Source organism: Pelodiscus sinensis, chromosome 2 (assembly GCF_052426305.1).
Source record: "Pelodiscus sinensis isolate ZL-2025 chromosome 2, ASM5242630v1, whole genome shotgun sequence".
Classification (NCBI taxonomy): domain Eukaryota; kingdom Metazoa; phylum Chordata; order Testudines; family Trionychidae; genus Pelodiscus; species Pelodiscus sinensis.
In genome coordinates, this window is record NC_143053.1 from 161,165,707 (window position 1) to 161,188,374 (window position 22,668).

Genomic DNA, 22,668 nt, shown 5'->3' on the forward strand with positions numbered 1-22,668 from the left:
AACCCTGGGAAATGTTATTTTCACAAAAGGCAGAAGGACCTTAACATATAAGATATGATACACATGTAAAGACTCCAGTATCAGAATCAGGCACTCCCTGGGCTCGTCTACATTGGCCCCTTTTCCGGAAGGGGCATGGTAATTTTTGAAATCTCAATAGGGAAATGCGCGGGGGATTTAAATATCCCCCGCGGCATTTAAATAAAAATGTCCGCCGCTTTTTTCCGGCTTTTAGAAAAGCCGGAAAAGAGTGTCTACACTGGCCCCAATCCTCCGGAAAAAAAGCCCTTTTCCGGAGGATCTTATTCCTACTTTGAAGGGCTTTTTTTCCGGAGGATCGGGGCCAGTGTAGACGCTCTTTTCCGGCTTTTCTAAAAGCCGGAAAAAAGCGGTGGACATTTTTATTTAAATGCCGCGGGGGATATTTAAATCCCCCGCGGATTTCCCTATTGCGATTTCAAAAATTACCATGCCCCTTCCGGAAAAGGGGCCAATGTAGACGTAGCCCCTGAGTTTTCTTTGCAACATTGCCAAAAATTAGGCAGGCAGGGGGTTATTTAAAACTTAAAGGGTAAAAAGAAACACGGGCTGAAAAATAGAATCCTGCAAAGGTATTAGGTGAAATCACATCATTCTGTACCCTATTATATGACCCTGGACCTTGCCACAAAGAAAAGTTAAGCCCTTGGCTTCCTGACTCTGGGCTACACAGTACTTTGATTCAAAGCCATGTAGCAACCTCTCTGGAAGCCAATCCTGCTATATATAGTCCATCTCATAGTCCCCAGGCAGAGATCACAGAACAAAAAGTAATCCAATTCTCAGAATTTCAAAAAGCACTACCTACACATCTCTCTCTGCTTACAATGAGAGGGGAGAGAAAGAATACCTTTAGTATTCCTTGTAATTGCTAGTACTGTATGCCAGCGGTTCCCAACCACCGGTCTGTGGCCCACTGCCAAGCTACGGTGACTTTGGGGGCCCGGGCTGGGGTACACTGCTCCCGCCATGGCTGTTAGGAGAGGTATGACCTGCACTGCCTCTCAACCAACCAGCAGCAGGTAGACATGGAAGAGTGCTTGGCTGTGCAGCGGGAAGACTGTGTGGAGCCCAGCACAGCAGCCTTAGAGCAGCCTCAACGTGGGCAGCAGTGCTCAGTTGGTGGCTGGGAGGCAGCGTAGGGCTAGGTGAAGGGAGCAGGGCTGGCACTGAGGGGCTCCAGGAGCGAAGCTAATCCTGGGGGGGGCTGTGGGCATGGGGCTCATATTAGGGAGCTCCTAGTGGCTGGCACTGGGAGGTAGTGGAAGGCTCTAGAAATCAGGGCTGGCACTTGGGGTCTCTGAGGGCTGGGACTTTTGGCTGACTGATAACATTTTGTTTGCATATTTGCATAGTTATTATTTGCATAATGAACACACAAATGCAAATAAAATGTTGCCCGGTTCGCCAAAAGTTTGTGAATAGGTTTGCCATTCCCCGCTATGAAAAAGGTTGGGAACCACTGCTGTATGCCACTAGGCTATCTTGTTAGAGCATGATGAAAATTTTGTGCCCGTTATTAGGGCTTTGGAGAAGACCTTTGTGTAGTCTCACTGTTGGGGGCCATACTTCAAGTTACATTTCTTTTTAAACAAGTAAACAAAATATCTTCAGGAATCAATTTTCTTCTTTGCCTAAACACAAATGCATGCTGGGTCAGAGCACTAGAGAAGAAAAGTGCTGGCTGTTTCGATTGCAGGGAATTGTGTTCATGTCTTTGCATGTTCAAGCAAGGGTAGCGTTTGCCAGAGTGCCACTGTTTCCTGAACGGTCTCTGAACTGGTCTCTCAAAGGCAGAAAGGGAAGATAGTTCTGTCTCTTAAAGGATGTTTTCTTGTAAATCATTCACCATTTTTACAAATAGTAATAACATAGCAAAATGGACCTGAACCAAAACCATAGAAAGTCTTGAATCATTGTTGCCAGCTTGAGGTTGTGATGGGTGTTGTAACCCACCTCTGAACTTCCCTGAAGTTCCTTATTCTACCCCTTCTTCCCTCCAAAAATGAAATCGGAGGTTTTCACTCTGCCTAGTCTCTACTACATAAAATGTGCCTGCCTCATGGGGATATTATGGAGATTAACTAATTAATGTCTCTAGCTTTGAACATGTAAAACACTTGTGGGCAAGATTGTGAATCCTGTAGGCTAGACATGTAGTAAGGTAGTATTCACTAGGGTATATCTACATTACGGGACAAGGTCACATTAAGATACACAACTACTGCTATGTTAAAGTATGTTAGTTTGACTTATGGCGCTGTCCACACTGCAGGAAGTCAAAGGGAGAATACTCTCTCTTTTACTTCCTTATCTCCTCGTGGAAGCATGACTACCAGCATCGACCGGAGTGCCCCTCTGTTTTAACTAGACCCGCTAATTCAACCCTGGAAGATCGACAACGGCAACTTTGATCATTCTCTGTAGTAGCTGTACCTTTTGAGCAAAGGGTTCACAATCTTGTGCTGTCTGAGCATTGTATAGACCCCAGAATCATATCCTGGATTAGGAGCCAAGGTTTGGATTCTATTCCAGGGCAGTAGGGTAGGAGACAAAAGAACCCAGCATTCTTTACTAGTGCTTTAAAGAGGATTTGAAAAAGTGTCTTTGTGTTTATTAGTTGGACTAAAACACTTTTTTTCAATCTCCCTCTGAATCCTTCACAGCCATTGCCGTTCTCAAGGACCAGGAACCAGGGTCATTCATTGTCCGAGACAGCCACTCGTTCAGGGGAGCTTATGGGCTGGCTATGAAAGTTGCTACACCACCTCCTTCAGTGCTGCAGTTAAACAAGAAAGGTATTATATGACTCTCATCTGCAGTTTAAGTCACACAAAATAGGCAAGGCATAACTACTATATCGAATTAAGAGAAATCCTCTCTTCTCCATAATTAAAATGTCAAGAGATGCAATTCGGAGTCAATCAAATTGCCAATCTCAATTTAGATTCTTTGTAATGTGAATAACAATCTCTCCCAGGTTGAATTGTGGAACATATTTATGTTGTGCTTGTTCGTTTCATACACAGTTGGTAATTATATACACAGCTTGGATGTGCATGAACTGTACACTGTTGTCAGGAGTCCAGCACCAACCCACTATTTGAGCCTCCTCAGTTATTAGAGGTCTGTTTTTGAACTGTGGCTCAGTGGGATGCCAAATACCACCATGCACATCTTTTGCCTTAGTGGAAGATGGAACTTATCTGGCCCAGGAATTTGTTTTGAGACAACAGTACATCAGAAATAAATCTGAGAAAAATTAGCGTAACTAAACAAGAAACTGTGTGGCAATGTTATATTATGCTCTAGCATATTACTTATAACTTTCAGGCCTGAAGGGGAAAATGAAGAGAGCATATGGAACACATTAAGCAGCATATGGAAACTCAGGAGGCAGTGTCCAAGAAGTGTTCTTGGCTCTAATTTTGCCTACTGACCTGGCCACAACTTTTCTCTTTCAGAACCCTTTGTATATATTGGGAAATGTTGTCCAATGAGGTAACAAAACTGCCGAAACTAGCATTGCCTGAAAAACAGTAGCAGTTAATGTCTGTTCCAAGCATTTCTGTCCTTTGTTCTGTTTTCCAAAGATTTCAAGTGCGCTGTTGGTCAGGCGCTTGGATTTCATTATTCCAGATTTAAAAGTCACATAGGAACATAGGCGTTGCCACACTGGATCAGACCGGTATACTTTAAGAATGCTAAATTGCGGTTAATTGACCAGTCGATGGAATTTCCACCTTTTCTTTTGTTATTTCCATCAACTACTCAACTAGTCAGTGGGCACTTCCACATTCTTCCTTTGAAATGTACAATTGCCCTCAAGGGGGCTCTTGTACATTTCAAAGGAGAAATGCAGAACTGCGCGCAGCTTGGGGCCAGTGAGAAGTCCCGCTGACTCCAGGCTGCATGCGGGCATACCAGCTTTGAAATGTACAAGAGTCCCCAGTGGGGGCTTGTTAGCCAACGGTCAGGGCAGTGTGTGCGTGTGTGTTACACCTAAGTCTTCAACTGCTGAGCCGCAAAGTCTTGTTGCAGTGGGCAGCATAGGAGGCTGGAGGGCGCCCCGAAAAATAGTTTAATATCTGTGACTTTACTGCTAGGACCGGGGTCTCATCGCAGAGGGCAGCCAACAGGCTCTCAGACGCCCCGAGTTTATAGGAAGAGCTTATTACACCTCAGATTTTAGCTGCTAGGATACAGAAATCCCTTCGCAGCGGGCAGCCTGGGGAGGCTGAGAGATGCCCCAACGGATCTGTCACCTGGGAGTGACACAATCCAAAACGCCCAAGCTCTTCCTATACCTGTCCCTTATGACCGGCTGAAGTTCTTTTAAATTGTGCTTGGTTCTGTTACAGCAACTGAAGGAGTCAGGTTAAAGCTTAAACAGTTACTATTTTATTGTTACAGGGTAAACTTATTTGTTAAATGCTACTGCTGTGTTACAGATAACACAGCCACTACAAAGGACAGGACAGAAATTACACTAATAAGTCACTTACAGGTACCATGAAACCCTTTTGGTTCTCTGAGCTCTTATTAAATGCATGCAAAATAGACACCTAGCAAGTATAATTCTCACCCCTGCGTTCCAGACTTGGGGTGGCCAGCGTCTTTCTCTCAATCCCTCGGGAAGAAGTAGGACGAGGTTGGGCGTCCCACAGACCTCGGGAGACAATCAATACCTGCCAGCAGGTGTAGATGATTGGAGCTCAAATGGGGTGGCCTACTATACCCCTCTTTATACCCCTTGGGTCATGCAGACTTCATCCAAGTGGCCAAATAGGAAAAATGGCTTTGAATTCCAAGTTTCCCACGAAGGGTGCAAAGCATAATTCACATCTGGGAAAATGCAGACAATGGGCATCTCTGGTATGTGATGGGCAAAGATTCCTCTCCTGGGATAGTGCATGTGTGTCAATTACTGGTACTAGCCATCAGGACGGCGGGAGGCCCCGAGTCATCAGCTAGCCCATTTACTGTCTGGTTTCTGTTTATGGTAGAGTCAGGGACAGGCAGCACAACTGCATTCCCAGGGCATCAAAGGCTGACTGCCTTTCTCTTGCTCTCGGGGGGGGGGTGGAAGGTGGGCGGAAGGTGGGCGGAAACCAAGATGTGGTTGATGTCTGGCTACAGGGCTCTTGTGCATTTCAAAGCCACAGCACCTTCATTGAGCCGAGGGTAGCAATAATGAGAAATGTTAAAAAGCCTGCTGTGGATCAAGCCGATGTGTCTATCCCCTTCTCATATACAAAGCAGGTAAACCATGCTGTAGAAACAGGGAGACAGTCAGCAATGTGGACACAGTTGTGGACCACTAGTTCTAAGTTTCCTGGAGAGCATAAATTTGTCTCTCTACCACCACCTTTTCTTTTGTTATTGTGGCATCCATCCACATTTTCTCCTGAAAGCTGTTCTTTCAAGGGCCAACTTTTCAAAGTTTGGCTTTTGTAGCTGTTTCATTTATTCCTGCTTGAGCATTGTCAATGGAATGTGGTTGACAGTTATCATGTGACTGCTGGTCTGTGACTAATAAGATCAGAGACAAGGAGAGTACTTGTAATTCTTTTGTTGATATTGGAATCCATATTTCCAATGAGCTATTTTGCCCCATTGCCATAGAGTAACCCTTTCATTGCCAATGTGGAGCGCCATATGTATAGGTCCACTGTTGTCAGCCTCAAGCTTTTAAAGATCAGGAATCAGATCCCATTAATCAGGTTTAAAATTAGTGAGATTTTTTATGAGTGATTCTTGGGTGTTTTTGATTTGCTTCCTGGATTTTGAGTCTTTAGGCTACACTCAAGTTACAGTTTCAGGATTTTCAGTGCAACATTTTTCAAAATGAAAGCTGAGATTCTCATCTCATCATGTCTCCAGGCCACGGAGTGTTAATTAAAATGTCAAATCTTGTGAGTTTCATGATGAAATCATGTGACTTGTCAACACTGTTACCTAAATCTTTTACTTGAATTGTTTAATCGGAACATAGGCCTGCCCTACTGCTAGTTTTATATTTGTGGTAATGGTGTGTATTTTATTGTTTTGCTTCCCTCCATTTTAACCTGGTCACCGGCTCTTCACATTAGTGAACACATCACAATTTTTGACCTTGTTACTTCCATATTTCTTCTTCATAGCTCCCATTGATGTTTTTGTCTTGACTTGATTTCCAGCTCTCTCCCCTCCCCCATTTCTTCCCTTACTCTCAGGAGAAAGAGAAACAAGCTGTTTTCTTTGCCTTACCAGCTCCTACGAAACACAGACACATACCCCGGAGGTTTTAGACCCTCTTAACCATCTAGGTGTCAACCAGAGGTAGAATTGTTGCACGCTAGAAGTGATTATCTGTAGATATACAGATATACTGTGTGCTATACAGTGCATGTTTCATTGCAGATGATGACACGGTGTTAAAATAGCTAGTGCACTGTCTGAATTCTATGTACAAATCATTCACTTGTTGTAAGGAAGGCACCTATCCTAAACACCTTCTAATTTGTGACTGCCGTCTCTTATTCATTAGATTGCTTCATGTGGTTTTTTTATTCTTTTTTCCTCAGTTGGGGATTTGTCAAATGAGCTTGTCAGGCATTTTCTGATTGAATGCACCCATAAGGGAGTGCGGTTGAAAGGATGCCCAAACGAGCCCTATTTTGGTAAGTGCTGTACATAAACAGGACATGGAAAAAATGAGGCTATTTTGCATACACCCAGGGTGCTTCGCAGCTTTAGTAAGGTGGTTTCTGCTGGAATCTCTTGTAATATTGTCATGATATTGGTCTTTTAATCTACATGACCACATAGAAAAAAAAACCACATTGTAGTAGAGGATATTTCCTAGAGCATTGTAATGTGATGGAAGCACATCACTTCTCTTGGATTGTCCTTCCATGGAAGGAATAGATTTACTAATTGCAGGTTCTGTTTGAAGTAAAGTTGACTGTAAAAGGGGGCGGGGGGATTGAACTGTGTCATTGTTTGTGGCGAGAGAGATTGCATACCAGAGGTTTTAGTTCAGTCCTATTTCTAACTTGTTGAGGCACGTAACCTAGACACTTGTGTGGCCCACAGAGTGTGTGTGTGCTGGCTAAGTGTATGAGAGGCCGTGCCCTCACCAGTCTAAAGGTTCATTCAGACCACAGCAGCTGCCAGTCGCTCCATTCGACTTCTGAGCCCTGTTCCACGTCCCCACGGGATATGTGGGGAGAGGGGAGGAGGACACTAAGACATCAGTGCACATCTCCCCACCCTGCTCTGCACAGAAAGCAGTGAGGTCCTGGGAGCCTCTGGCCAGGGGCTCCAAGGCAGAAGGCAGGAGCCACACAACTGCAAAGAACTGGAAAAAGGGGCACCTGACCATATATCGCCAAATGTGCCGGAGTTGGCTAGTCAAGTGTGCAGCACTTGCTTGACAATAGTGTTTGTTTCATAGCTGAGAGGGAAATTGCTTGGATCCTGAGTTGCTTAAGCATTTTTGAAAAAATTAATTTAAATGACTTTCCCATTATCACTCAGGCAGTCTGTACTAGAGCAAAGAATTGAATCCAGATATCCAGTCCACAGCTAAAGACCTAGCCACTGAACTATTCTCCTTCTAAAGCACTCCTCTTATTTTCTAAATGCCATGGCAGTTTGTGTGCTGTTTTGCATAGACATTACTTTCAGTATTTCTCCTGTCAAAATCTACACTGAAGAAGGAACATCACTATTCAGGCGGGTATCTATGCACAATCTGGCACCTATTCACCAGTACTAATGCACCCTGGTATACTTGACTGTAAATGTTTTGGCTTTGATTATGTTGGCAGACCCATCTCTTCTGTCCAGCAACCAACCTAATTAGCCAAGTCAGGTACCAGATAGATGATCTGGAGCCTGAATGGAAAAATCTCTTCCTGAGCTTTGGAGTTGTGATAGGGATATCCTCAAACAGCACAAGGGGGGATCTTCATGCCCAGCTCCAAGTTCACCCGAGACACCACCTTCCTTCTGCATCCAGCCACTCCCTGCCCTTAAGCTGCTATACTGGACTCCTCCATGGCCACAGAGGACTCATTAAGACCTAGATCTCTGAATTGTTGGGCACCACCAACTCTCAATGGCAATACAAGAAAAGGAAGGTTCTCAGCAATTGTGAGATGGGGCCTGAGCATCAGTTGGTGATGATCTATAGAGTTTTTTTAAAAAGTCAGTAATTTTCTCCAGAAGTAAAGTTATGGTTACATTCATAGTTTTTAGGGTCTGAAATTAAAGTAAACTTGTATTTGCACTAATAGACTGACCAATCACGCCTCAAAATATAGTGTAAAATGTGCATTGACAATCAGTGTTACTATGATCTACTAATTTTAATGGAAACAGAGAATCTAGATCCCTTAATTAGACTTGAAATTCTCAGCTTTGCTATTTTGTTACAGCAAATGATGACACGGGGCACTAAGTAGAAGGAGGCATGTGCATGTATTAATATTCATTTATTATCATTGTCATCTTTCTGCTTAAAGTAAATACGTATTTAATAAGATGAGGGGGTGGTGATGGGGACTGCAGTTAATGAAAAAGGAGTTAGACACAAAAAATGATGAGAAAATAGATCTTTTAAATATTACCAAAAAGGTAGTTAAAAGCAAGGGGTAAATATTTGTAAGGGTTTTCTTTAGCGTGTAAAATACTGAAAAGCAAACATACCGCATAAGCATTCTTTTTGTGCACAAAAAGTAATCTTGCATGTTTTGTTGTTTTTCAAACCGCAGGGAGTTTGACAGCTTTGGTGTATCAACATTCCATTACTCCTCTGGCATTACCCTGCAAACTACTCATCCCAGACAGAGGTATGCTAATAGAAATACAAAATAAGAGTGATACGCAGCCAGGGCTCTACTTCAGTATGACTATATCTGAAGGCTAGTGAACATGTCAGTATAAATATCTGAACAAGAATGCATAGGAAATAATATTTCATTGTTGCCAAAGAGCTTTTATCCAAGCTGCAGTTCAGAACAGTTTAGTACGGTGAAAATTCATGGTGATTAGCAGTGCAATCCAATATTTTAAAAAATATTTATTTTGCTGATTTGCCATTATACTCAGATATAGTTAGATTCAACCTATCACCCAAGCATAGGTAGCAAGAGTCCTCTAATGGGGGGGAAAGTAAGATAAAGAAAAGCAGATACATTTAGGGTGTAGTTGAGGGAAAGAACAGCAGTTTATGCAGGTCTAAATATTGCAACAAAAAAATAAATATTGAAGCGCACATGGATTACAGGACTGTAATTGTGTTCTGGGTTGTGGTGACTCCATAAACTGCTCTAGCACATCAACAAAACAGCTCCTGTGTATTTTTGGCCTACAACAGTTGAGTTGTCTGTTTATTCTCCCCTATATAGGAAACACCAGATGTATTACTGAAATGTTAAACATTCTTGCGGTTTTCCATTGAACTCTTAAACTTTTCTACTCCTAAAGACTATATGTCTGTACTCTAATATAGCAATGGAATTATGTAAATCCACAACATATCTTAAAGCTATTTTAGCATAATAACATCCCATAGAAGAATTTGAATCAGAGCTCTGCCTTTAGATAGACAGAAAAATCACCGGGATGGGTGTGCTTTTGCCACCCTTTCCTTATCACATGAAGCTGGAAGTTCCTTCGGTACTCGGAGTTCAGGGTTGAAACGTTTGCTTGTTGCCCTGGATGAACCTATTGCCATGAAATTAATGAATCTAGTCTGGAATCTGATACAGTCAAACCTTTTAATGTGGCGATGACGTTAGAACATGAACTGTCTGTGGTTTCTCATTCTGGTCATGATTCATGCAGTACTTTAACATGTACTTAATTGTAAGTTTGTAAGTAGTTCCAAAGTAAGCAGTGAATCAGGAATCTTAATCCTACCGAAAGAGAAACCATGCCATACCCAAATATAGCCTTAAATATAAGTTCTATACAAACACAAACTTCTACAAAACTGAAAAGTCAAAATGTGTCTGAGAATAAAAAAAAAATTTAGTGGAAAGATCCTAAATCAAACCTTCCATTGCTATATATACAGCCTACCCATTACACCATTTGACTGTGCATGAATACAGGTTGAAACTCTCTATCAACACTCTGGTCTGTGATCCAGCATGATTTTAGCTGGATGTCCACTTATCATGGCTATGGCCAAGTTTCCCGTGGTCCCATAACGTTTGTTTACAGCCACCATTCCTGGATCTGTATTCTGTGCTGTTCTTTAGCTCTAATTTACTTCTAAATGTCTTTTAAGAGCCCATTAAGCAGTAGAAGTGTTAGTAATGCTGCTAGACAATATTGACTTCCCGTTGTAAACCAGTTCATCCCCAGAGTCCACTCTGAGTTAATTGGGGTACAGAGAGTTCAGCCTGAGAAGTCACACTTAAGGCCGGTGGCCCTTTTATCACGCACACTCGCGTTACCCCCGAGCCGGTCGGCCAGCTGGCGGAGTAGGGGGGTTCGGGCCCGCCCCCTCTCCGAACCCCGGCCCAGGGCCCTAAAGGCAGGGACCCGTGGTCCCTCCCTTGCGGATGGGGGAACGCCCCAAAACACACCCACTCACGGGCTCCACGACCCCGCCCTGGGCCGCTTCCTGCTCCACCAGGCCTCCCGGCCCGCTTCCCTTGACCCTTCCTGTCTCACCTCTCCCTCCGTTTCTCCCCGCTTTGCTCCATCCACCGTGCTCCTCTCCACCGTGCCAGCCCTTGGTTTAAATCCCCCGCCGGCTCCATTCCCCCCTTGCGTCACTTCCCCTGCGACGCCTCCTGGCCGCCCCTCGCTTATGACGTCATCATTCGGCGCCTGCCCGGCCCCTTCTTCTTGGGCCCTGCTGGGCGGCGCACGCTGCCCCCCGACGCTCCCTGTGCCGGCTGCCGGTGTGCCCCGGGGGCCCGCCACGGCGGGCTGGGCCGTGTTCCCCGCCCCCCGATGTACCTGCCCGGTGCCTCCCGGCGTGTCCTCCGCGCGGGGCGGGAGTGCCCCGTCCCCCCGCCCGGCACCTCCCGGCGCACTCTCGGTGCGGGGCGCGAGTGCCCCGTCACACCGTGTTTCGGCAAATTCTCTGTTTTCGCCCCGGTCAGATTCCCAAGGGTGCCAGACTAGAGAGGTTCAACCTGTACTTCAAAAGGTGATGGAAGAAAAATATTAAATTGATTAGATCAGTTTCACTGATCAAATTGCAGTGTGTTCTGCTAAAATGATCAGTGTGCATTATGGTTCTTTAAATTAATTTTAAAATTTTAAGGTTTAACATGAGGAAACATAAATTAAGAAAGAATTTTGACATGATGTCTCTGTGGTTAGCATGTGGTTAGTATTGTAAGTGCTCTGCTACTAGCACTCCAAAAAATTGTGCAGAACAGTAATCACATGTCATGGATGGTATTAATGCATTGCAGGATTGTTTCATGTTTCTGGCGAAGAGTCATCCAGTATATGAGGTTATAATGCCAAAAGACTGACTCCTAGTTGACCTTCTAGATTGACCTCTCAATCCAACTCACAATAAAAATGTGTGTGACGGTTTATATTTGTAGATCCCTTGGAGGAGATAGCAGAAACCGCTCCACAGACTGCTGCAAACTCAGCAGCAGAGCTCCTAAAGCAGGGTGCAGGTGAGTACATTTCTCTAATACTTGAAGAAATTACAGCTGCTACCAAATGTATTTACAAACAGGGAAAAAAAACAATAAGAGGCGGAGGGTACAAAAAGGAATTGGGTACATTAAAATGCCATTGAAAAGCGTGTAATGTGTTAAATTTGTGTGTGTGAGTGAGGGTGCAGTGTAGTCCTCTAGAGTCTGGCCCACAGAATGATGTGCAATTACTGTCTAAGTGGCAGAGACCTGTTTTGAAGAACTAGGTTTCTAGTTTTATGGGATGTGCATGACTGTCTGCAGCACATAGATTTGTAAAATTAGTAAGCACACCTAAAAATGCTTGTCCTCCTTCTGAGACTATATGGTGCAGGGAAATCAGATATCTGATTCCTTGGTCATCCTGTGTTATTGCTAAGGACCCTTGTTCTTTGCTGTGATGCAGCAGCTTCTTGCTACTGTAACAAAATAAAACCATCTCTGAGGGCTTGTTTGCACTGCCACTTCACTGCATTGTAACTTTCTTGCTCAGAGATTGTGAAAAACACATTCCGTCCAGAGCACAGCAAGTTACAGTGCTGTAAAGCATCAGTGTAAACAGGCTCCCAGCACTGTTACCTACTCTCCTCATGGAGGTGGTTTACCTACAGCAAAGGAGTGACTCACTACACGGCCCACCCTCTTTGTCTCAAGTGCAGCGGCCATGCCCTGGGCAAAAGAACCAGATAACTCCTACGTGTCAGTGATCCCTGACTGCTAGAATGGCCTTCAGGCTGCTCTGAAATGTACCTGAGGATCAGTGTGGTCTGCATCAGATAAAGAAGCCACAGACCAAAAGATCTTGGCCAAATCTTTTTTAGCCTTCAGCTGTCAGAGTGCTGTACAGCTGTTCAGATGCATGATAGAGCATTCGTAGTGCTATTCCAAGCAGCTATAGAGTGAGAGTGTCCTCCTGTGATTATGCAGCTGTTTTGTTTTTACTTTTAAAAGTGCAGTGGCACTTTAAATGATGTATTTGAGCAGGAATGTGTGGCTGAGGGGATGGTCAGTCTCTGCTAGGTTATGCTGAAAGCAAGCACATATTGGTGTTTGTTTGCCAGTACCACTGCAGTGGGTGTGGTGGCCACTTGACTTACAGCCAAGGAAGAGGAATTCAGGAGGAAAAGTGCTATAAATAAACTCAGCGCAATAGGCACACATTTCCTCTTGGGATTTAGCTGGGTTCTCATCCAAGACATGTAACCTTCTTCTGGAAAAAGAGAAATTCTAGCTTGTTTCCTTTTATTCATCTGGGGAGTAGTAAGGCAGCTTTATATGGGGAATGAAAAATCAAAGATCATGTGACTGAATGGAAATATAATAACCATCTTGGTCTATCTAATTTTGAAACAGAAGCTTAGGGTTGAATAGGGAAGTTGTAAAAGACATGATATGTTTGCCCTACCACTTGGAGTGTCTTGTGCCAGAGTTGGTAGCCTGTGACAAACCTCCCTTCTGAACCTCCCTTCAGAAAGTTGAAGGCTGCTATCAAATCCTCCCTCACTCTTCTCTTCTGCAAACTAAACAGACCCAACTCCCTCAGCCTCGCCTCGTAGGTCACATGCTCCATCCCCCTAATCATTTTTGTTGCCTTCTGCTGGACCCTCTGCAATGTGTCCACATCCTTTTTGTAGTGGGGGGCCCAGAACTGGACACAATACTCCAGATATGGCCTCACAAGAGCCGAATAAAGGGGAATAATCACTTCTCTGGATCTGCTGGCAATGTTCTTCCTAATGCAACCTAATACGCCATTAGCCTTCTTGGCTACAAGGGCACACTGTTGACTCATATCCAGCTTCTCATCCACTGTAACCCCCAGGTCCTTTCCTGCAGAACTACAACTTAGCTGGTTGGTCCCCAGCCTGTAACAATGCTTGTGATTCTTCCATCCCAAGGGCAGGACTCTGCACTTGTCCTCGTTGAACCTCATCAGATTTCATTTGTCTAAGTCACTCTGGACCCTATCTCTACCCTCAAGTATATCTTCCTCAAAGCTTAGTGTCATCTGCAAACTTGCTGGGGGTGCAATCCATCCCCTCATCCAGGTCACTAATAAAAATATTAATTAGCAAATGAAATGTAATGTGGATAAGTGTAAAGTGATGCACACTGGGAAAAATAACCCCAACTATACGTACAGTATGATGCGGGCTAATTTGGCTATGACAAATCAGGAAAGAGATTTTGGAGTTATTGTGGATAGTTCCCTGAAAACTTCCACACAGTATGCAGCGGCAGTCAAAAAGGCAAATAGGATGCTAGGAATTATTAAGATAGGGATAGAAAATAAGACCCAGAATATCTTACTGCCCCTGTATTAAACTATGGTACGCCCACATCTTGAATACTGTGTACAAATATCGTCTCCTCACCTCAAAAAAGATATTTTGGCTTTGGAAAGGGTTCAGAAAAGGGCAACTAAAATGATTAGGGGTTTGGAATGGGTCCCATATGAAGAGTGGTTAAAACGACTGGGACTTTTCAGTTTAGAAAAGAGAAGACTGAGGGGGGATATGATAGAGGTATATAAAATCATGAATTGTGCGGAGAGGGCGAATAAAGAAAAGTTATTTGTTAGTTCCCATAATAAAAGAACTAGAGGACATCAAATGAAGGTAATGGGTAGCAGGTTTAAAACTAATAAAAGAAAGATCTTCTTCACACAGCGTGTAGTCAACCTGTGGAACTCCTTGCCAGAAGAGGCGGTGAAGGCTAGGACTATAACAGTTTAAAGAGAAGCTAGATAATTTCATGGAGGTTAGGTCCATAAAAGGCTATTGGGGGATAGAAATGGTGCCCCTGGCTTCTGTTTGTCAGAGGCTGGAGGAGGATGGCAGGAGACAAATTGCTTGATCATTGTCTTTGGTCCACTCTCTCTGGGGCACCTGGTTTTGGCCACTGTTGGCAGACAGGCTATTGGGCTAAATGAACATTTGGTCTGTCCCAGTACGTCTGTTCTTATGTTTTTATATTGAACAAAACCAATCCTAGAACCGAACGTTGGGGCACTCCGCTAGAAACCGACCGCCATCCAGATATCGAACCACTGATCATTACCCGCTGGGCCCGACCTTCTAGCCAGCTTTTTATCCATCTTACCGTTCACTTATCCAATCCACATTCCCTTAACTTGCTGGCAAGAATATTGTGGGAGACCGTATCAAAAGCCTTGCTAAAGTCAAGGTATATCACATCCACTGACTTTCCCATGTCTACAGAGCCAGTTACCTCATCATAGAAGCTAATCAGATTGGCCAAGCACGACTTGCCCTTTGTGAATCCATGCTGACTATTCTTGATCACTTTCTACTCTTCCAAGTGCCTCAAAATGGATTCTTTAAGGATCCCTTCCATGATTTTTCCAGGGACCAAAGTAAGACTGACAGGTCTATAGTTCCCTGGATTGTCCTCCTTCCCTTTTTTTGAAGATGGGCACTACATTTGCCTTTTTCCAATCATAAATTATAATAAAGTTCATGAATGTGCCATATTGGGTAGCTGTCTTCCCCAACTCAAACAGATGTGACTACAAAGTGGCAGCGGTAAAGTGTAGAGGGAATGACTACTTTGTAGGGAGGATGCTATCACGTAGCCATCTGTTTTTTTCCAGCTTGCTCCTAACACAGTTTCTATAGGATTACTGCTGTCTGTTCCCCTTTGCACCACATATCAGATAAGAGCACATACTATGCATCAGAATTGGGGATTCCTTCCAGTCTGTTCCCATAAAAATCTCTCTTAATCACAAAACTATATCACTGTCCTTAATTTGACATTCCTTGTGGTGCCTCCCAAAAATGTCTAGGAAGTGGATGATATATCATTTATTCTAACTAGAGAAAGTACTGCTCTCTAGCAGTAAAATCCTATGGGAGACCTATCCATGACAAAAAAGTTATTTGTTTTTTTAGGAACAAAAGCATATGAAGCTGTTGGCAACAGTGGAATGTCTGCTGCAAAAGAAAGAGAATCTGTGCAAACATCACAAGTGATTAGAAATGTGACTGAGAGTCAAGGCTAGTCTCCTGTGAGGAAAAGCTCTCTGATGCAAAACTGTAGATTTAAATCAAACATGTAGAGTAATTATGTGAAAGATAGAGGGTTCATAACTTGGAGTAGTATTTAGAATTCTGGAAAGATAAATTATATAAAGGAATTCAGTAATTAATGTTCCTTCACTCTTCCTCCCTCATTTCCCTGAAGTTTTTCTTGCAATGAAATAAATTATAACTAATTCAAACAAAAGTGATTGAGGCTAATGCAGCAATATGTTTTAGGATTTTTCTCATTCATGATAAGAAAATGTATGCACGGGATAAGCCATCTGTTTACTTTTGGCTGTCTGAAGTTGAACTAAATGGAATTTGTATTCAGATAACTGCCTCACATCAGTGCATTTTCTCATCCTTTTCATCTTTTAACTTGGAATGTCTACCTTTGGGCCAAATTCTTCATTGACTCACATCTCAAGTTAAAGTCAGTGGGTTGTAAATATGCAGGTAATTTGCTTGATAGTCCTGCTGGAATTATAAGATTGTTCAGTCTATATCAAAACAGTATGGGGAAGATTTTGCCTGAATTTTGCCTGAGAGTAGAATAAAAAGAGAAATTATAATTTTTTTCCCATCTCCTAACTTTTTGGTTATAGTATGAAATTTGAATTTTCAGTGGTGTGTAACACATACAACTCAACACATATTCAATAATTTTAAATTCTAGCCTGGGCAGCTGCACAATGTTCATGTCAGGATATTTTGTTAGTATTTGTGTTTTTAACTTAAGCATGTTTATTCTGTGAACCGATGCTGAGTGCACTGAAGATTAGGACAGTTCCAGAAAGGTTCTTAATTGGCTGTAAGAAATTATTCCGGATTATTAAATTCTCTGTCTCTTAGGTTCCAATTCAGCAAGGTACTTAAGCATGTGCCTAACTTTAAGCATGTGTGTACAGTAGCTCATCATACTTCTAACCAATAAGAACATCCATAGTGGGTCAGACCAAAAGTCCATTTAGCCCAGAAGATTGTATTCAAACAGTGGTCAATGCCAGGTGCCAGAGGGAATGAACAGAGCAGGTAATCATCAAGTGATCCATCCCCTTTGCCCATTCCCAGCTGCTGGAAAACCAAGGCTAGGGACACTATCCCTGTCTATTCTGTCTAATGCCATTGATGCCATGAATTTATCTTGCACTTTTTTGAACTCTGATCGACTTCACAACATCAGTGTTACAAACTGACCAGTCAACCACATTTGGAAGGAGAGAGAGAGAGAGAGAGGGGGTGTGTGTGTGTGTGTGTGTGTGTGTGTGTGTGTGTGTGTGTGTGTGTGTGTGTGTGTGTGTGTGTGTGTGTGTGTGTGTGTGTGTGTGTGTGAGAGAGAGAGAGAGAGAGATACAGTAGAGTAAAATGTTAAAATTTTTAAACTCTCCCTTTTTTATTTTATTAAATAAAGGGAGAATTTTTTAAAAAAAGGTAAGGACATTTTGTGCTTATTTCATTTAAATTAAGATGGTTAAAAGCAGCATTTTTCTGCACAGTAAAGTTTCAGAGCTGTATTAAGTCAGTGTTCAGTTGTAAACTTCTGAAAGATCAACCATAACATTTTGTTCAGTACTACAAACATTTCAGAATTACAAACAACCGCCATTCCTGATGTGTTTGTAACTCTGAGGTTCTCCGGTAGTTCTCTTGTGTGGCTTGCCAAATCATAGCTTGAATGCCCCTTGCATTTTTTTGAACAAGAGATCAGGTATCAGGTACACTCAAATACTGCACAGTGAAGTGTAGAACAATTATTGGAACATATTGAAGTCTATGAACCACTGATCATAAAGATACAATGAAACAAATGAAACACTGTAGATTAGATTTTCACTTTTATGGTTTCAATACATTTCTGCTGGAATTATAGGTATTTTTGAAGATTGAGTTGACACACCCCAAACTGGCTTATCTACACTGGCAAGTAACTTTCTCACTCAGGGGTGTGAACAACACCCACGGAGTGCAGCAAGTTACAGTACTGTAAAGCATCAGTGTAAACAGGCTCCCAGCACTATTAAATACTCCCCTTGCTAAGGGTCTTGGAAGTGTAGACAAAGCCTAAGTAGAATTCATTTTTTAAAGTTTGAACCCAAAAGATATGAAATCATATTTTTTATTTTTCTTAAAGTTGCTTTTGAACTGAAACTAAAATACACACCAAAAACCCTCTACAAGTAAAGGGAAGTAAATTTTTCTCTCTTTATTTTGTTTTCTTTTGAAATAAGACATTCTTGTTGTTTTGCCAAAAAGTAAATAGTTCTGTTGGTGTGCAATTTAGACACTCTTTGAAAATGTGAACACCTGTGAACTCACCCTGCAAACTTGTGGTTTCTGGAGTTTCTGTATTATCTGCAGTAATTAAGTCTGAAGGCCAAAGTACTCCATTCTTCCTCCCAAAGCCAAATGGTCACTGTAATCATTGCCATCTCTCAACACTGTGATTGTGTTTTATCAATTGCATTTATAATTTAGATTTCAGAAGTACTTAAAGACTTCAATGAGGGATCAGGGCCCCGTTGTGCTAGATACTTTAAATTAAGCAAACCGTCTGAATTTAAGCAAAATGAGAGGCAGCCTCCGTTCCATGGTTGGTCAGGCATACCCATGGGACGAGACAAATAGAAGGAGAAGATGACAAGAGGGACGTTGGAACAAGAACATCTTATTAGTCACTAATTAGATTAGTCACTAGAGGGGGGAGGGATAGCTCAGTGGTTTGAGCATTGGCCTGCACCCAGGGTTGTGAGTTCAATCCTTGCAAAGGCCATTTAGGGATTTGGGGCAAAAATTAATCAGGGATGGTACTTGGTCCTGCTGAGAAGGCAGGGGACTGGACTTGATGACCTTTCAAGGTCCCTTCCAGTTCTAGGAGATAGGCAATCTCCATTATTAAAAAAAATAAAAAATTGTTCACCACCACCAGCCTGACTTTGTTGGCAAAGGTGGAAGATTGTGAAGTTCATTTGACAAAGAATTGAACAGAACTCAGCTAAGCAAAACCCACCCCTGTTCTTGAAACCTATTCTCTGCTCTTTACAGCATGCAATGTTTGGTATCTGAACTCTGTGGAAATGGAGTCCCTCACTGGCTATCAGGCAGTGCAGAAAGCCTTGAGCATAACATTGATGCAAGATCCTCCTCCCATCTCTACTGTTGTCCATTTCAAGGTGTCTGCACAGGGGATCACACTGACAGATAATCAAAGAAAGTAAGTGAAATGGGGTTTTCGGCTCTGGCCAGACATTGCTGTTAGAGTGACCAGACAGCAAGTGTGAAAAATTATGGGGTTGGGAAGGTAGTAGATGCCCTATATAAGACAGACCCCCAAATATCAGAACTGTCCCAAAAATAGGGACATATAGTCACCCTAATTGCTGTACACTAATAAAACAGCTGCAGAACTATTCCTTCTAATCCCTTTATACAGTCTCCATATAGTAGTAGCACAGTTTCTTCAATCTAAATTAAGTATAGAGCCAGGTCGCACATCAGATTGGGTTTAGTATGGTATTGAGCTATTCACACTTCATCCAAATGGCACCTTCCATATGCCGATGTTTAATGATTTCATAACATTTTCTAACAGCCGATAGGGTTATTCCAGTGTCCTGGCCGGCATTCCCACCTATCCTGCTCACCGAAACTGTAATGTCCAATGTACACTGCTGCACAGCAGCATTGGTTTAAGCAATCACTGCACCATTGGTATGTAAAACTTACTTTGGTGCGCCTAGTATATGCCAACTGTTGTATCAAAAAATATGTCCGCTTGCTGAATACTACTAGGGTTGCTGCATAGTCTGTACATTTTTCCAACTATTTAAAAACTTGTTCTTTAAGGGGGAAATATTGTTTAAGATTAAAAGCCAAACTCAGACCCACTGATTTCAGTGAAGCGGCAGTCATTTGTACTAGGTCTGAATTTGGAGGGCCAAACCCTAAGCCACAATTTCCAAAGATGAGTAGCTAACTTTAGATACCTGACACAGACTGATTTTCAGAAGTATGTGCTTTCGTATTTCCTGTATCTCACTTTAGACACAGGTTTGAGAACTCTGGCACTAAGTGGTACACTGGAAGAGGGTTTACTGGTTTATCTCTTGTGGGCCGCTCTCTTTATATTATTATTCAAAGCTATTGGGAAAACAAGTATGGGTTTCTTCATTTTGTTGCAGTGGGAGATGTGCTTGTCTCAACCTATCACTCTGGCAGAAGATTGATTTCTGCTAATGTAGGCGCCTAAAAAACAAGAATACTGATATTAAACTTGAAAAATATGTGGTGGTGAAGTTCCATCCTTATGTTACTGAAACGGTTGAATGAGCCACTGGTTCCACAGTGGTATGCTTCATAAATAGAAGCATAACCATGAGCCTTGTTTTTGCTCTGAGGGTTACATTTTCCAGGCTGATGAGTGCTTCTCTAAGGGTACATCTACACTGTGGAGCTATTTTGGGATACTGAAAGCATCCTGAAATAGCTGTTCTCCATCTATTAAAGCGGCCCATTATTTTGAAATAGATTTAGAAATAATGGGCAGCTCATTCTGACATCCTGGTAACCCTCATTCCATGAGGTTTAAGTGGCATTTCAGAATAATGAGTTATTTTGAAATTTGGCGAAATAAGCTATACAATTTGTAAGGGTGCTGTGTAGACGCACCCTAAAGCTACAGGTGCTGTGTAGATGCACTCTAAAGGTGCTGCTACTTTCAAATACTACTGAAGACCATGCACGCTAAAGGCACCCAACAGTGCTGTTATCTTGAATGATTAATGCTTAAAATTGGCTCTGGTGTAAGCCGTCAGCACTCAGCAATACTTCTGAAAGTCTTATTTTCAAAAAGGAGGGTGAGCTTTTGGCAATCTGGCCTAGGGAGGTTAGCCTATTTCTTGAGTCCGCTCGGAGTCTTAAACTTGCTTAAAACTTCTTTTATTCTCTTCTATCAGACTCTTTTTCCGAAGACATTATCCAGTCAACACTGTTATCTTCTGTGCTTTGGATCCACAAGACAGAAAGTAAGGACAGGGAATGCTGTTTCTAATGTTTTTGGTGGATTTTGACCTACAAGAAACTAATGTGTTTTTTTTGCTTTGTATTTTGCTCCTGTTGCTGTTCCCTTCCTTTATTCAACAAGATGGATGAAAGAGGGACCTTCAGCAAAGTAAGTTGATAGTAGTTCTAGTCTGTCTGTTCACATATTATTATGGCTTCTTTAGGAACATACTTCAGACTTGAGGTTGTGATTTAAGTTTTCTCTAAAGCTCCTAGACCCATACTTTAATCCTTAACATATATAAAGAATTGCACTACTGGAGACTAAAGCATTAAAAACCTTACGATGTATATACAGATTGAACCTCTCTAGTCTGGCACCCTTGGTACCTGACCAGTTCCAAACCAGAGAACTTTCCGGACCATGAAAGTCAATATTGTCTAGCAGCATTACCAACACTTCCACTGCTTACTTGGCTGTTAGAGGACATTTAGGGGTAAATTAGAGCTAAATAACAGCACAGAACACTGAAAGCCAGCACTGGTGGCTGTAAACAAACTTTATGGGATCACTGGAAACTTGGCCACACCAGTGAAAAGTGGACATCTGGCTAACTAAAATCATTCTGGATGACAGATGTTTCTAGATCAGAACGTTCTGGACGAGAGAGATTCAACCTGTAATATACCTGGTGTTCGAAAGAATGTCATGTTGAGGAAGAATAGCTCCAAGAGTCTCTTGCTTCCTACTTTGAATAGTTTAGTGGATTTAAAGTTTAAAATAATTGCTACAGGAAATTTGAGGCAAGGCTAATGTTATGACGTAACACCCCCATTTAATTGCTTTCCCTGCTCCATACACACACATACACACACGCTTGTTCACCTTCTCTGCTGAACTTAAAATACTGAAGTGCCATTACCTGCAGGTAGATAAGTACCAAATTTTCTTTTTTGACTTTGGATTTAGCATTAAAACTTCATTTTCAGAATTGGGATATTTTTAGAACTCCCAAAGCATATTGAAAGGGACTTGGTGTCTTTCTATATTTTCTTTTGCCTCTCCCTTGCATGGTATGATAGATATTAAAAATGCTGCTTGGGGAGGGCTTAGATCCGTGGTCCCCAACACGGTGCCCGCGGGCGCCATGGCACCTGCGGAGGCATTTCTCGGTGCCCGCCAAGTGCTCAGGGCTGGCTTGGCCCCGGGCACATGGCGCATGCGCGGTGCCGGAGCCGGCCCCGGGTGCGTGGCGCACTGTGAGCGCCGGCCCCGGGGGCGCCGCGGATTCACCCCCCGCGGCGCATGGGGGGGGGGGGAGAAAGCGCTAGCCCCGGGCGTGCGGTGCTTGGCGGAGGGGGGGGGGGGGAAGGAGAGCACCAGCGCCGGCCCCGGGCGCGCGGCGCTTGGGGGAGAGAGCGCCGGCCCCGGGAGCACAGCGCTTGAGGGGAGAGCGCCGGCCCCGGAATGCAGCTATGGGGGGCCCTGCCCCCCCCGGGCGCCCGGCGGGCGAACGGCCACGCCTTCTGGCACCCGGCAACCCCAAATGGTTGGGGACCACTGGTTCAGAGGGTTGGTAGTGGAATCCAGTAGAACCTTGCATCTGCAGGTGCCAGTCTGAATCCAGCCCAGGCTGTATTGACTGAAGTTGTTAACTTTCTATTAGTGTGGAATGAGTTAAATGGTCCAGTCGAATTCCTAGGAAATAAGGACTGATGTATTAAAAAACACAACCACATTTTGTACCTTTTTAGCAAGGCAAGAACTAAAGTGTCTGGGGGATAGAAATTGTCTACAGATAGGTCCTTTCTGGTTGTGGGTTGAAGTATTTTGTAGCGGTATTATAGGGAAACTTTCACTAGATTTAGTCTGTCCAAGAGGACTGTAATTTTCAGGATCATTTTGGATAGTGGACGGGCTT

At 43.0% G+C, this 22,668-nt stretch overlaps 1 protein-coding gene across 11 annotated transcripts in view; it reads left to right on the forward strand.

Moving 5' to 3' along the window:
- The window catches only part of TNS3 (tensin 3), a 430,864-nt gene that overhangs the window by 403,040 nt on the left and 5,156 nt on the right, over window positions 1-22,668 (forward strand). For all 11 annotated transcript variants that reach the window (XR_012901850.2, XM_006136339.5, XM_006136336.5 and 8 more), the window contains 7 exons: window positions 2,706-2,837; window positions 6,606-6,701; window positions 8,799-8,876; window positions 11,604-11,681; window positions 18,791-18,959; window positions 20,701-20,769; window positions 20,889-20,915. Coding sequence is in view for 10 of the 11 variants with exons in the window: in XM_006136339.5 (XP_006136401.3) it covers window positions 2,706-2,837; window positions 6,606-6,701; window positions 8,799-8,876; window positions 11,604-11,681; window positions 18,791-18,959; window positions 20,701-20,769; window positions 20,889-20,915 (649 nt within the window). In the remaining variant the exon portion in view is untranslated. The remainder of the gene's footprint in view (window positions 1-2,705; window positions 2,838-6,605; window positions 6,702-8,798; window positions 8,877-11,603; window positions 11,682-18,790; window positions 18,960-20,700; window positions 20,770-20,888; window positions 20,916-22,668) is intronic.